Source organism: Artemia franciscana, chromosome 21, assembly GCF_032884065.1.
Source record: "Artemia franciscana chromosome 21, ASM3288406v1, whole genome shotgun sequence".
NCBI classification, from domain to species: Eukaryota; Metazoa; Arthropoda; class Branchiopoda; order Anostraca; family Artemiidae; genus Artemia; species Artemia franciscana.
In genome coordinates this window covers 28,277,855-28,294,061 of record NC_088883.1, presented here as the reverse complement: position 1 = coordinate 28,294,061, position 16,207 = coordinate 28,277,855, and the positions used below count along the sequence as shown (strand labels likewise).

General features: G+C 37.1%; 1 protein-coding gene across 3 annotated transcripts in view; it reads right to left on the bottom strand.

Moving 5' to 3' along the window:
• The window catches only part of LOC136040789 (terminal nucleotidyltransferase 4B-like), a 168,473-nt gene that overhangs the window by 114,736 nt on the left and 37,530 nt on the right, over positions 1-16,207 (bottom strand). For all 3 annotated transcript variants that reach the window (XR_010620884.1, XM_065725118.1, XM_065725119.1), the window contains exon 6: positions 14,901-15,050. Coding sequence is in view for 2 of the 3 variants with exons in the window: in XM_065725118.1 (XP_065581190.1) it covers positions 14,901-15,050 (150 nt within the window). In the remaining variant the exon portion in view is untranslated. The remainder of the gene's footprint in view (positions 1-14,900; positions 15,051-16,207) is intronic.

Below are 16,207 nucleotides of genomic sequence, written 5' to 3'. Positions count from 1 at the left end.
ATATACCCTGTGTCCCCGTCGTCATTTATATATCCCCCACTGTGCCCCCCCCCCCGGCGTTCCCGTTGTAGTTGTGTCCCTGTGCCCCGGTCTGTAATTTCTCTATGAGTGTACCGGTCGTCATTTATGTTCCCTGTGTTCCGGTCGTCATTTGTGTCCCGGTGTCCCGGTCTGTAATGTCATCTTATAATGACGTCATATACAAAGTCTTATATACTGATAATGACGTCATATGCAAACCCTCTTTTTACAAAAAAAAACATACAAAAAAACAAACATGCATACAACTTATTTTTATATATAAGTTGGACATCTACATATAGATAGATGTCCAGTATACGAAACAAGAAAAAAAATTACAGTAATAGTCAAGGAAAACTTCCTTGCGCGGTGCGCGATTAAACCACAGTACTTTCAATTTCGAAGAATCGGTCTCTTCCACTGCGCCGTCACAAGGTGTTTAAGTATTTCATTTTTGGACGTATTGATGTAAACTAATTGTAAATATACTGTAAACGGGAGTGTTCTTGCTCTTGTATTAAATGTGGTCATCAGGCCTCGTGCTTTTTACTTATCACCTTTGTAATGCAATAAGCTAGTAAAAAAGAAATGGGCGCATCCACAAATGAAATTAAATTTGCAGTTTACAACACACTTTAGCTACGATGAAAGTGAATACATCACTTGATGCCATTTCTTATGCCCTTTCACAGTCCAATAATTGTTCTTAGAACAGGTTCCATTTTGATCCCTTAATGCAGTGGTTCTCAACCGGGGTCCACATGGACCCAAGAGGTCCATGTAATATTTCCGGGGGTCCACAGGCAAAACACAACAAATTGGGGGTCCACAATGATATTTTGGGGGTCCATGAAGAAAACCAACTCAGAACGCCCTTTATTTTTGAAAATTCATTTTCTACTGTAATTTACTGTTCACTTTATATTGTGTTCACTGTGTGATACACCGTCAACACTTAGTTGCAAAGAAAATGAGTGAATGTCTGCCTGACTCCCTTACTGTTGTAATAAAAGTAGTTAACCATATTATTTCAAATTCTCTTGGAGACCACCTTTATCGGGAATTCTGTAAGCAAAATGGAGAAAAGTTTGGGTGGCTTATAATACATACAGAGGTGAGATGGCTATCAAAAGGGAATTGTCTTAAGCGTTTCATTGCACTTTGGAATTCTATTGTTTCCTTTCTTGCTGACACACAACTTGGAGCAAAACTGCTTGCAAATAAATGTGATGTGTTTTACTTATCAAATATATTTGAAAAATTTAATTCATTTAATAAACAGCTCCAAGAAAACAATTCTGATCTGATATCTAGTAAAAGTGCTATTGCTGCTTTTCTAAGGAAACTACAGCTGTATAAGAATAATATCAGACGTCGGGCATTTGAACAGTTTCCTTATTTGGCCTGTGTTAACAGCGATTTGTAAGATGAAGATCTTGCATTATATGGTGAATATTTGGAAAATATGCATGAAGATATGCAAACTCGGGTTGGTGACCTGCTCGGGATGGATATACCGATTTGGGTTTCAATTCCTTTCGAAGTTAATGTTGCCAAAATAGACATATCTTTGCAAGAGCCCCTCAACGAAATACAAAGTAATGAAATAATGCATCCAAATTTAAAGATGAAAAGTATAATATGTGGAAAACAAATGATGTTGCTACAAAGTACCCTTTGCTCTGGGATAAAGTGCAGTTCTACGTTATTGCTTTTCCTACATCTTATCTTTTTGAAGTGGGATTTAGTCGTGTTTCTCAAATGTTATCAGAAAATTGCAATAGACTTGACATTGTGAAAAGGGGTGATCTTCGACTATCATTAACATCAATAGAACCAAATATAAATAAACTCGCCGAGAAGAACCAACCACAGGAATTTCATGGAATAAACATGCCTTTTCCTTTCTTTAATCACACACTTAATTTCAACTCCTTTTTTATCCAGTTTACATAATGTTTGAGTGAATTAAACTGCCTGAGGAGCTCTACTCTCCATGAGCTTGTGTTGCTTGCCCATGGAAGTAACATTGTAATATTGTAGTTATTATCACAACAATAGTAATAATAATAATAATTATTATTATTATTATTATTTTTATAGTAGAATATTTTAGTTACATTAAATTAGTTTTTATTTAAAAATAAAGCTTAATCGTATACTATTTCTTTGATAATTAAAACCTTAAAATTTATATTAGTGAAGAATAGAAAATTGTTCTTATGTCCAATAGCTATGAAGGGGTCCACCAATAATAAAAAGAAGGGAAAAGGGGTCCATGGGTAAAAAAAGGTTGAGAACCACTGCCTTAATGGGTCAGCAAAAGGTAAAACAGTTCATAGTTGCCAAAAGTCTACAACATGTTGAAAAAAGGTGTCTAATGAAAAGAAAATCGCCATTTGCCGCGGATTCAGAAATGGTAATTATTATTTTCCTTAATTTTAATAGTCAATTGTTATTAAGAAAACAAATTTACATGAATTTTTAAGAAATAGCTTGAAACCCCTAAAAATGGCACCACAACAAAACTGACGTCATTACTGAGGAGTTTTTTTTAGCTCTTTTTTGCAAATTTGTACCCAAAATAACATTTACAATCCAGACTGAGAAAAGTGATAATTACCATTCCTAAATCAGCTGCAAATGACAATTATTTCTCACAAGCCAGGTTTTAGAATGGATTTGGAAAGCCTCTCACCAAATCACATATTTACGCAAACAAGCATAAACTCATAAAGCCAATGAAAGAAGCTTAGTCCTTCTTACGTTTTGACGTCCCCTAAACTTAAGGGTCTTAATTTGTACCCTCTACAGGCAAAAGCCAAACACAAAAAGAGAAGCAAAATCTTGGAAACCTAACTTAAGAATCTGGGCCAACATAGACTTGGCAAGCACAAGCACTATTCACAGCCATAGCCTAGAATCGGGGCTTGGCAAGCACAATCTCGACTATCCTCTGCCAAAACCTAATCTAGACTTGGAAAGCACAATAGCTTGAAACCCCTAAAAATGGCACCACAGCAAAACTGACGTCATTACTGAGGAGTTTTTTAGCTCTTTTTTTGCAAATTTGTATCCAAAATAACATTTACAATCCAGACTGAGAAAAGTGATAATTACCATTCCTAAATCAGCTGCAAATGACAATTATTTCTCACAAGCCAGGTTTTAGAATGGATTTGGAAAGCCTCTCACCAAATCACATATTTATGCAAACAAGTATAAACTCATAAAGCCAATGAAAGAAGCTTAGTCCTTCTTACGTTTTGATGTCCCCTAAACTTAAGGGTCTTAATTTGTACCCTCTACAGGCAAAAGCCAAACACAAAAAGAGAAGCAAAATCTTGGAAACCTAACTTAAGAATCTGGGCCAACATGGACTTGGCAAGCAAAATCTCGGCTATTCACAGCCATAGCCTAGAATCGGGGCTTGGCAAGCACAATCTCGACTATCCTCTGCCAAAACCTAATCTAGACTTGGCAAGCACAATCTCAGCAATCCTCAGCCAAAACCTAATCTAGGCTTGGCAAGCACAATCTCAGCAATTCTCAGCCAAAACTTAATCTAGACTTGGCAAGTACAATCTCAGCAATCCTCAGCCAAAACCTAATCTAGACTTGGCAAGCACAATCTCGGCTATTCTCTGCCAAAACCTAGAATCTTAACTTGGCAAGCACAATCTCGGCTATCCTCTGCCAAAACCTAGAATCTAGGCTTGGCAAGCACAATCTCGGCTATCCTCAGCCAAAGCCTAATTTTTAATTGGCAAGCACAATCTCGGCTACCCTCTGCCAAAACCTAGAATCTAGACCTGGCAAGCACAATCTCAGCAATCCGCAGCCAAAACCTAATCTAGACTTGGCAAGGACAATCTAAGCAATCCTCAGCCAAAACTTAATCTAGACTTGGCAAGCACAATCTCAGCAATCCTCAGCCAAAACCTTATCTGGACTTGGCAAGCTCAATCTCGGCTATTCTCTAACATAGCCTAGAATCTAGGCTTGGTAAGCACAATCTCAGCAATCTTCAGCCAAAACTTAATCTAGACTTGGCAGGCACAATCCAAGCAATCCTTAGCCAAAACCTAATTTAGACTTTGCTAGCACAATCTCAGCAATCCTCAGACGAAATCTAATCCAGACTTGGCAAGCACAATCTAAGCAATCCTCAGCCAAAATCTAATCCAGACTTGGCAAGCACAATCTCAGCAATCCTCAGACGAAATCTAATCCAGACTTGGCAAGCACAATCTAAGCAATCCTCAGCCAAAATCTAATCTAGACATGGCAAGCACAATCTCGGATATCGTCTGTCAAAACCTAGAATCTAATATTGGCAAGCACAATCTAGGCTATCCTCTGCCAAAACCTAGAATCTAGGCCTGGCAAGCACAATCTCGGCTATCTTTAGCTAAAACCTAATCTATACATGGCAAGCACAATCTCAGCTATCCTCATGCAAAACCTAGAATCTAGACTTGGCAAGCACAATCTCGGCTATTCTCAGCCAAAACCTAATCTAAACTTGGCAAGTACAATCTCAGCTATCCTAAGCCAAAACTTAGTATCTCGGCTTGACAAGCACGATCTCGGCTATCCTCAGCTAAACCCTAATCTAAACTTGGCAAGCACAATCTCGGCTACCCTCTGCCAAAACCTAGAATCTAGACTTGGCAAGCACAATCTCAGTTATACTCTGCCAAAACTTAGAATCTACAAAACAATTTTAGGCTAAAAATGGACCTTCCCTAATTTCAAAACGGTAAATCAATGACACAGCAGTGGCTTAGCTAGAGTGGGGGGGGGGGAGGGCACGGCTGTCTCCTAGCAAAGTCTCAGATGGGGCACCAAATTGAGCGTTTTTGACTGTACTATGATCTTAAGATGTCTCCTGGGGATGGGGGTAGTGTTAGGGGGGAGCACTTGCACCGCGCAGAAATTTTAGGGGGTGTAAAATTTTAAATAAATAAACGTAACTTTTATTTTATACATCTCTTGGAAAGGATCTTCCATTTAATTTCCTTACTATTAAAGGTGATTTATACAGTTCTTGCTTCGAGAAAAACTGTTTATTCAAAATGAATACGCTACGAAATTTGTTCAGTTAAACCAGGTATTATTTGTAAATTAGCTAAATATAAAATACGCTGTCAAACAGTTCATAGTGGCGTATTGTAAGTGAGGAGCGACTCTTGCTTATAGTAACCAAAAAAATAAAAAATAAATGGATAGCAACGTCAAAATTTGAATACATAAAAGAATGAGCGTTTTTAAGTTTAGTCCAATCTATATAAGATCCATCAAGTTTCAAATTACTGAAAAAAGTATCGAGGGCGCAATATTTGCTGAATTTATAAAGATAGAGAAACACCTCCCAGAAGGAATCTAGTTTTGAATAGAATTACAAGATCAAATTGAGCATATCAGAGGACCCTAGCACAGAGGTTTCACTAGGAGATTTGTTCCTAAAAATTACTATGGTTAGAATAGGAATATTGACGGTAACAAATACTAAGGAGTGACTTGGCCTAATAGTAACCAAAACTTTAAAAACGACATATTGGTAACAATATATGAATCAAAAGAATCGGCTCTTTAATGACAAAAATATGAATTCCATTTAAGTTCTGATTCAGCGAGTCAGAGAAGTCCGGTGCCAAGGTTGCACTGCGAAGAAAAGATGACCTGGACTAGAGCTCATCTATGAATAGAGTAAAATGCGTAATCCTTACAATTATGAAATATGTCCAGTATACGAAACAAAAAAAAAAAATTATTCAGCAATTTTCAACAATAGCTTCCTTGCGCGGTGCGGGATTTAACCAGAGAACTTCCAATTTCGAAGACTCAGTCTCTTCCACAGCGCCAGCAAAAGGTAGATAAGTATTTTATTTTGGGACATATTGATGTAAACCGATTTTAAATATAGTGTAAACAGGAGTGTACTTGCTCTCGTATTAAATGTGGTCATCAGGCCTCCCGTTTTTTACTTATCACCTTTGTAGTGTAATAAGCGGTTAAAAAAGAAGTGGGCGTAAAAAGAAATTAAGGAAAATTTGCAGTTTACAACATACTTTAGTTACAGTGAAAGTGAATACATCACTTGATGCCTTTTCTTATGCCCTTTCACTGTTCAATAATTCTTCTTGGAATAAATTCCATTTTGATCCTTTAACTGGTCCCCAAAAGGTAAAACAGTTCATAGTTGCCAAAAGTCTGCAACATGTTGAAAAAAGGAATCTAATGAAAAATACGTCAAATAAGCCCCAAAAGCGATTAAGGCCGTCGGCCGCAACGAAGGTCCCGACAAAAGGGACTTTAGTTATTTCAAAACTAAAACAACAGCTAAGAGCTCATATGGCACTTGTGACGAGATCGGAAGAGCCAAGAGCTCTAGCAAAATTCTAAGAATCAATACATAGATTTATAAGGAAAATCAGAGGCTTAATTCCGGTTGGGATTTAAAATAAGAGCTCTGAGACAAGAGGTCCTTCTAAATATCAAAATTCATAAAGATCCGATCACCAGCTCGTAAGTTAAAAATATCTCATTTTTTCTAATTTTTCCTCTCCCTACAGCCCCCCAGATGGTCGAATCGGGGGAAACGACTTTATTAAGTCAATTTGTGCAGGTCCTTGACACACTTACCAATTTTCATCGTCTTAGCACGTCCAGAAGCATTGAACTAGCCAAAGCCCTAGACCCCCTCCCCTAACTCCCCCAAAGATGGCGGATCCAGTCCGGTTACGTCAATCACGTATCTAAGACATTAGCTTATTCTACACAACAAGTTTCATCCCGACCTCTCCACTCTAAGCGTTTTCCGAGATTTCCGGTTTCCCCCTCCAACTCTCCTCAATGTTCACCAGATCTGGTCCGGATTTAAAATAAGAGCTTTGAGACATGAGTTCCTTCTAATTATCAAATTTCATTAAGATCCGGTCCCTCGTTCTTAAGTTAAAAATACCTCAATTTTTTCAAATTTTTCCAAATTAACACCCGCTTCCAACTCCCCCAAAGAGAACGGATTCAGTCCAATTATGCCAATGCCGTATCTATGACTTGTGCCTATTCTTCCCACCAAGTTTCATCCCGATCTCTGCGCTCTAAGCGTTTTTCAAGATTTCCGGTTTCCAAGATTTCTGTTTCTCCCCCCTATAACCCAATATGTCTCCACATCCGATTCGAATTGAAAATGGAGCATCTGAGACATAATTTCTTTTTATATATCACGTTTTATTAAGATCCGATCACCCATTCGTAAGATAAATATAACTCAATTTTAGATAACCCAACTCCCCCCAATGACACTGGATCCCGTTGGGATTTGAAACAAGAAATTGGAGTTATGAGTTCCTTCTAAATATGAAATTTCATTAATATCCGATCACTTCTTCGTAAGTTAAAAATACCATTTTTTTCTAATTTTTCAGATTTAACCCTCCCCCCCCAACTCTTCCAAAGAGAGCGGATCCGTTCCAGTTATGTCAACCATGTATCTAGGACTTGTGCTTATTTTTCCCACCAAGTTTCATTCCGATCCTCCACTCTAAGCGTTCTCCAAGATTTTAGGTATCCCCCTCCAACTCCCCCCAATTTCACCGGATCCGGTCGGGATTTAAAATAAGAGCTCTGAGACACGATATCCTTCTAAATATCAAATTTCACTAAAATCCGATCACCAGTTCGTAAGTTAAAAATACCTCATTTTTCTATTTTTTTCTGAATTAACTATCCCCCACTCCCCCACCCCCAGATGGTTTAATCTAGGAAATGACTATTTCTAATTTAATCTGGTCTGGTCCCTGATACGCCTGCCAAATTTCATAGTCCTAGCTTATCTGGAAGTGCCTGAACTAGCAAAAACCGGGACCGACAGACAGACAGACCGACAGAATTTGCGATCGCTATATGTCACATGGTAAATACCAAGTGCCATAGAAAAGTGACAAAAAAAAAGACTACCAAGAGGCACTCAGAACACAGGCAGATAAACTACACAAGCACCAGTTATTGCCTTATGGTCATAATCGCCCTCTAAAAGTCCGTGAGGCTACGGAAAAGAAGGCCGGAAGTCTTATTTTATCTTCGATTAATTTTTTTGCTCATACACAAAGAGAACTTTAATGAAAGCCTAACTTCGGTTGAGGTACAAGGAACAAACATCCATAGTAAAGAAGAACTTTTGAATGTTTCTTCGATTGGCGTCCATGAGTAAGTGTAACAATCACTGGTAGAATTACACTTAACAATATTAGCGTCATAAGCTCTTATGCTTTTTTGAATGGCGATCGATCTCTTCTGATTTCCTCTTCAAAACAAATATTTCCATAGATTCAACATCATTTGCCCTTTCCTTTTCTTCGGAACGAGCTTTTGACCATGACAAATAATTTATTGGGGAATATCATAATCGCAATATATAAAACTATAAACTAAAACAAGTTGTGAAATATTGTCGGAATGATTTCCTGTATCGCTGCATTGCTCCGGGGTTGTATGGCTGTAGCTTGTTGCGGTGCCGGGTGTCGTGCTTGTTTTGTGTAATATTCGGTGGTTTATAATATATATTGGATGTTTATTATATATATTATATATGTACTTATTATATTACTATAATATTGGATTCTTCTGTGATGAGAGAAGGCCATGTCCGAAGCCCATTAGAAGTTCGTGCCTTTGTTTCAAGCGTTGTTAGACCTGACAAAACAAGACATTCTTCATAACATAACAGAGTATCCCCCAAAATCACTCGCAATGCACGCTTTTGTATTCCCTCAATTTTTTTGGTTTGATCTTTTGTGAGACCAGCGTGCCAGACTGGGCAGGCATGACCGGGCAGACTGCCCAGACTGGGCAGACAAGCGTGCCAGACTGGGTAGGCATCTAGAATTGGTCTCATGTAAGTTTTGTAGTAAGTAAGCATTACATCTTTGCTTAGATTAAACCGCCATAACTTTGCCAAAGACCTTAGTAGAGGGATAATTTGGGAAATTAAATGACTTATATGGTCGTCCCATGTCAATCTATCGCTAAAAATGACGCCCAGAATTCTCATTTTCTGAACTACTGGTATACCCAGTTCAGGTAAATCTGGTACCCTATACTTTAAAAATGAAATCCTCATTATTTCTCATTTCGTTCTATTCATGGTAAGTTTTTTTGCTGAAAAATCTCGCTCCAGTTTCGTTACCATTTCCTGTAGGTCTAGGATTTCGTTCTGCTTCTGTAGTACTATCATTGTTAAGCCGTCTGCAAACTTTGCGCGATCTTTGTGCCACGTAGCTATCATGTTGCAAAGTAACAAGAATAGGGTAGGGCCTAGCTTAGTTCCCTGAGGTATACCATATGTTAGGGTCGTTGTATTTGACAGCTTGTTTTTGTATTTGGTCTTCTGTTTTCGTTCAGATAGGAAATTTTCAACTATCTTGAGTAAAAAGGGGTGAAAACCTTGCATGCATTTCAATATTTCCTCGTGGCTAGAGGTATCAAAAGTCTTCCTGACATCTGCTTGTACATGTTCAACAAATGCCTCATTAGTTTCAAGGTGGGTCACCATTGTTTCAAAAAAATTTACAAGGTAGTGGCTTGTACTACACCCCTGTTGGAAGCCGTATTGTCGGGGGTCTATTATTTCGCTGAGTCCTTGTAGCAGCCATTTGTTTAAGAAAGTTTCATAAACTTTTGATATAATGAAGTTAGAGAAATTGGTCGCAGATCCCCCGTTCTTTGGGGCTCATGACTTTCGGGACAGGAGAAACGACATCCTCCTTCAGTGGCTTTGGAAACATTCCTGTGATCAGGGACTGATTAATGATACAAGCAATGGGTTTTGGTAAGTAAATGGCATTTTCTTTGAACAGAGTTAATCCGCTGGGTGGGTTGATTTACGTGTAGAAATTTTTTCTAGGACCTTGAAGACATTTAGAGGCAGTATTACAGGAATTTCAGGAATTTCAGCAACACCGAGGCAAAGAGTTCTTGTTTCAGCTCTCGGGTTAGATTTGCAAATTTCTGAGAACCACTCATTTGCAGTGACGTGTATTCCCTCTTCCGTCCTTATGTGGAAAGTAATGGAGCGTTGAGAGATTGTTAATTCTCGTATTGTCTTATGAAACGTATGGGAGTCTGAGTTATTAATTTTGGCTAGCTTTTCACTATAGGCCTTTTCTGCTTTCTTACATTCATCCCCAACAATATTCCTAATTTCCTTCCTGTGCTCTCGGTTTCCTGACTTGTGCAATCTGTTGTGCTTTCTGACAATTTTCTTCATATCGGGTGTGACCCATGGTTTGTAGGCAGAAGATCGTTTTACAAATTTCTCTGGAAAAAAAGAATGGTAGACATTGGTCATTTCAGAGTTGACAAGTTCTATCATCTGATTGACATCAGATAGTCTATACAGGTGAGCCCAGTTTTTGCCTATGCGCCATCTAGAAAACCCTCTTTTTCCTTCTGCTGTGAGACGCCAGCATATAATAGTCTCTTTCTTAGCTGTAGGCTTCGTATCCTTAGGTTTCCACAAACCTAAACCACAAGCCACAAACAGCACTTTTAGTGCTGCTTCCAGCATGCTTTGAGCCAGACCAATGTTCAAAAAGGCCGTCTCTTCTACTGCTTTCTTCACACGTTCTCTTGCTTCTTTCAGAAAAGTATCACCGATTTCTTTCTTTTGTTTAGCCATCTCTTTTTTTTCGTAGAATACCTGAAACTAGTTCCGCTATTTTCTGCTTCCTATGGCCCAGGACCTGGTAAATTCAGCATCTTTCTTTTCCCCTTTTCTTTTATCAATTCATACTGTTTCCGTCCAATAAGGTAAAGTTCATAGCTGATCTGGCCAAACACAGCAGCTTCTTTGTGATCAGCACAAGCTCGGACTTGTTCTCTTAGTTGCGCAGAGCATCAGCAACAAAAGCTTTAGCGTTTAGGGTCCACTCCTCTGTACGGACTTGCATCCTAGTCATCAAGTGAGCTGATCGAGAAAATCCTCCCTCCACATCTGCGCTTCCAGAGCAGAGCGAAAAAGCTGCTCTAACTACCTGACTCAAGGCCCCATATTTAACATAACCACCGGGTGCCTTCAGTTCTAGGATCTTTTGTCGATATCTATCGATTCGTGTACTTTTGGTGGGTGGCGACATAGGGTCATGAACAAAAAAAAAGTGACTTTACTGAAACGTTCAGTGAAAGTGACAAAATATGACATGCCCAATAAAAAGGTGACATAAAGTGAAAAAGTGACTGCAGTCGATCCCTGCGACTTACGCATTGATTCTACCGATTATAGTATTGCTATTATAGAAAGAGCATAAAAAAGGGCGTCAAGTGACATATTCATTTTCACCCTAGCTAAATTATGTTATAAACACTAAATTTACTGATATTAATTCTAGTAGCGAGGGGCTAAGAAGCTAAGAAAAAAAAGTTATTCTGAAGGCGGGGGGGGGGGTACTTTTTGCTTTTGTAGTCTAGCTTGTCGTGAAAATTTGTCCTGCTTTTTGAAGAAAAAAATATGCAAGATCTCCAATAGATCTTGCAGCCCGCCTTGAAATAACAATGATTAAAGATTCAACGTCATCTCCAATAGATCTTGCAGCCCGCCTTGAAGTAACAATGATTTTATATATAGACTCAACGACATCTCCAATAGATCTTGCACCCCGCCTTGAAATAACAATGATTTTATATACAGACGCAACGCCATCTTCAATAGATCTTGCAGCCTGCCTTGAAGTAACAATGATTTTATATATAGACTCAACGCCATCTCCAATAGATCTTGCAGCCCGCCTTGAAATAACACTTATTTTATATACAGACTCAACGGCATAACCAATAGATCTTGCAGCCCGCCTTGAAAATAACACAAATATTTATACAATTCATTCAGTTGTTCATCAGATACTGAGACAAGGAAATCGCTTGAATAGAATCATTTTTTTCAACTACCGATTGAATAAATAAAATCAATAAAATATAATCAATCTATTTTATTTTAAAAATAAATAGTTTGAGGTATGATTTTTATTACTTAGAACCGATTTTCATTCTGATTCAGAAATAACGTCGTTTTTTTGTGTCGATTCTAATAAAGAGTACTTTAAAAGAGATTCAAAAAATGTTGTAAGATTTTTATCCAATTAATTCCCTTATTGATTAAAAAACAAACTTTTTCGCATGCTGAAAAAGTGCCCCAAATCTCATAAAAATGTTTATTTCCTGAAAAATTTCATCCGCCAAACTTAGCAACTTTCAAAATAGTTGTAAGAGAGGTTGTATCAAAGAGGTTGTAAGGTTTTACTTTTTGCAGTTAAGGCTCTATATAGCTGCGCGTTCAAAAGACTGTATCCAGGATTCTTCTTTTTGGGCATTTTTTTTTCAAAAACACACAGTTCATCTGATCACCAAAAAAACTTTGAGAAGTTGTTAAATAAATTATAAATTATCGTGAAGATTTTAGATATAATTGTATTATTTTGTATATATGATATCAGTCTGCTGATATGATATCAGGTATTGAGTTCAAAAACTCAAACAAATTCAAATATGGTATATTGCGAATAGAATTGGTAATGAATATAGTATAGGTACATGGTACTGCCCTAGAGACCCATTTTAGGTCTATTCATACATGAAAACCACAATTTTCTGAGACTTTTTGTTTCAAAATCATTAAATTCTCTAGGGCAGTGCCACATTTTCGTCAGTGTTACCAGGTTCAACCGTGAAAATAAAATACAAAGCTAATCAACTAAGTTTGACAATACTTTTTGTTTGAGAAAATTCAAACATTAACTAAAAGTTAATTTCCAAAGGCAATTAAACCTTCAAAGGAAAGTTACACCATCTTAGAAGGCCTTTGATGCCCTTCTTAGAAGCCCTTTACTTGGTACTTGCCCTTTTTCAAAAATCATATTCCCAATCCTCAGTAATTTACCTCTAACCTCACAAATACCAAGTCTTGAGACTCATAAATTGCACTATCAGCACCCTAGGACTTACTTTTTTTTTATTCATTGGGGTCTGATGGCTTAAACACTTCCGAATTATTAACCTATGAGTGAAAATTCGCTGAATGAATGAAAATTCGACACATCGTCTTTTTCTATAACCACGCTGTTCTTCACTTAAATCTTCAAATGTTATAACTTTAAATGACTAGCGTCATCTGAAATTCAGTGTTAGTGGACCCCCACTATGATGGCAGTAGAACTATTCTTTGACAGTAGGCGACAGTAGAATTACAGTATAAAATCTCTTTAGAGACTATTTAGAAGAACTAATGGTACTTGTGTATTATTGAGAACACACTCAATAAGTGAAGTTAGATTCCTTTGTGAAACAAACTACGATGCAGATATATTTTAATTATATAGTTTATATATAGAGGTGGTTAGGTTAGGTAAATTTTGGTATTTGATATAATGAGCTCCACCCCAGAACACACTCAATAAGTGAAGTTAGGTTCTTTTCTGAAACAAACTACGATGCAGATGCATTTTAATTAGATACTTTATATATAGAGGTGGTTAGGTTAGGTTTAGGTATTTGATATAATGCCTTCCATCCCCCCCCCCCACCTAATGTGCAAATATATGGTCCAAACTTTTGATAAAGCTAATGAAAACCCTTTTCCTGATAGAAAATAGAGCTACACTAAATGCTACTAAACTATTCAACATTCAGTGGTAGTAGTTTCTGAAGAAACAATTTCAAAGATTTGCGCCCCCCCCCCCAAAAAAAAAGGCCCCGCATCACCCTCAAGTAAAGATGGTATTTGTGTATTATTCAGAACACACTCAACAAGTGAAGTTAGACTCTTTTGTGAAACAAACTACGATGCAGAAACATTTTAATTAAATATTTTATATATAGCGGTGGTTAGGTTAGGTAATTGATATAATACCCTCCACACCCCCCCCTAATGTGCAAATATATGGCCCAAACTTTTGCTAAAGCTAATGAAAACCCTCCTCCTGATAGAAAATGGAGCTACACTAAATGCTACCAAACTATTCAACATTCAGTGGTAATAGTTTCTGAAGAAACAATTTCAAAGATTTGCGCCCCCCCAAAAAAAAAATATTAAGAGGCCCCGCATCACCCTTAAGTAAAGATGGGTACTTGTGTATTATTCAGAACACACTCAATAAGTGAAGTTAGGTTCTTTCGTGAAACAAACTACAATGCAGGTACATTTTAATTAAATATTTTATATATATAGAGGTGGTTAGGTTAGGTTAAGTATGTAATATAATGCCATTTAAATTTCATAATGCCATTTAATGTCATTTAAAGTTATACACCTTCAAAGAAAAGCTTCATCTTCTTAGAAGCCCTTTGATGCCCTTTTTAGAAGCCCTTTGAAGCCATATATTTTTAGCTTATTTTTTACTGACTTTTCAGCACAGTTTTAAATTTGGCACCTTTTAATACCAAAAACTGCATGAAAAATAAGTAACAAAAACTGCAAATAAATATTTTTTTGTTAAAACAGAATTCCCATTTTTTTTAAAGATATATGTGATTGCGTAAATTTTCTAAACCAATTGAAATAAGCAAAATTTCATTTTCACTGTCGTTGATATTTGAAAAAAAAATACTTCCTACTTCATTCAATAAAGAAAATTTGTATTTTTATATTAGATTTTTATATTTGTAATTTATTGATTTTATATTTAATGGATTATATTTACGAATATTCGGTTTTATGTTTACTTCTAGTTTAATTGCATCCAAGTCTAAGTGGATCCTTTGCTTTATTTGAATGACCTTATCAGCTAGATTATACTCAATTTTTTCGAATTTTTCCTAATTTTTTAATTTTTTAAAATTCTTTCCTAATTTTTTACAGCTTATCTTTTTTCCTGAAAGCATACCTCATTTTTAGTGACATAAGAGCCACCGCCAGTCACTCTGATTCCTGTTTTGAAATAGTTGAAGTGGCGACCATACAGCTCCAAAAACTGAATGAGAAGAACGCCAAGGTTAGCGCCACGTTTATGAGCCACTTCAGGATGTGGATGTAACTGAAAGGGAAACAATCTTTATTTTTCTTCTTCTATTTGGAGATGCTAATGCATAATCTCCAAGCAATTCCTACCCCTGTGCCAGCAGAGATCGAATTCGGGTCCCTTATTATCAAACATAGATCAATCCCACAGTGCCGCAGAGTCAGAACAATCTAAGCAAATTTTGTTTAGGTTGATATTACACATAGACTAATCCCACAGTGCCGCAGGGTCAAAATAATCTACGCAAATTTTGTTTAGATTGTTATCACGCATAGACCAATCCCACAGTGCCGCAGAGTCAGAACAATCTAAGCAAATTTTGTTTAGGTTGATATTACACATAGACTAATCCCACAGTGCCGCAGGGTCAAAATAATCTACGCGCAAATTTTGTTTAGATTGTTATCACGCATAGACCAATTCCACAGTGCCGCAGAGTCAGAACAATCTAAGCAAATTTTGTTTAGGTTGATATTACACACAGACTAATCCCACAGTGCCGCAGGGTCAAAATAATCTACGCAAATTTTGTTTAGATTGTTATCACGCATAGACCAATCCCACAGTGCCGCAGAGTCAGAACAATCTAAGCAAATTTTGTTTAGGTTGATATTACACATAGACTAATCTCACAGTGCCGCAGGGTCAAAATAATCAACGCAAAATTTGTTTAGATTGTTATCACGCATATACCAATCCCACAGTGCCGCAGAGTCAGAACAATCTAAGCAAATTTTGTTTAGGTTGATATTACACATAGACTAATCTCACAGTGCCGCAGGGTCAAAATAATCAACGCAAAATTTGTTTAGATTTTTATCACGCATATACCAATCCCACAGTGCCGCAAGGTCAATACAATCAACACAAATTTTGTTTAGGTTGTTATCACACAGAGACCAATATCACAGTGCCACAGGGTCAAAACAATCAAAACAAATTTTGTTTAGATTTTTATCACACATAGACCAATTCCACAGTGCCAAAAGGTCAAAATAATCAAAACAAATTTTGTTTAGATTGTTATCACATATAGACCAATCCCACAGTGCCACAGGGTCAAAACAATCAAAACATATTTTGTTTAGATTTTTATCAAACATAGACCAATTCCACAGTGCCAAAAGGTCAAAATAATCTACGCAAATTTTGTTTAGATTGTTATCACGCAT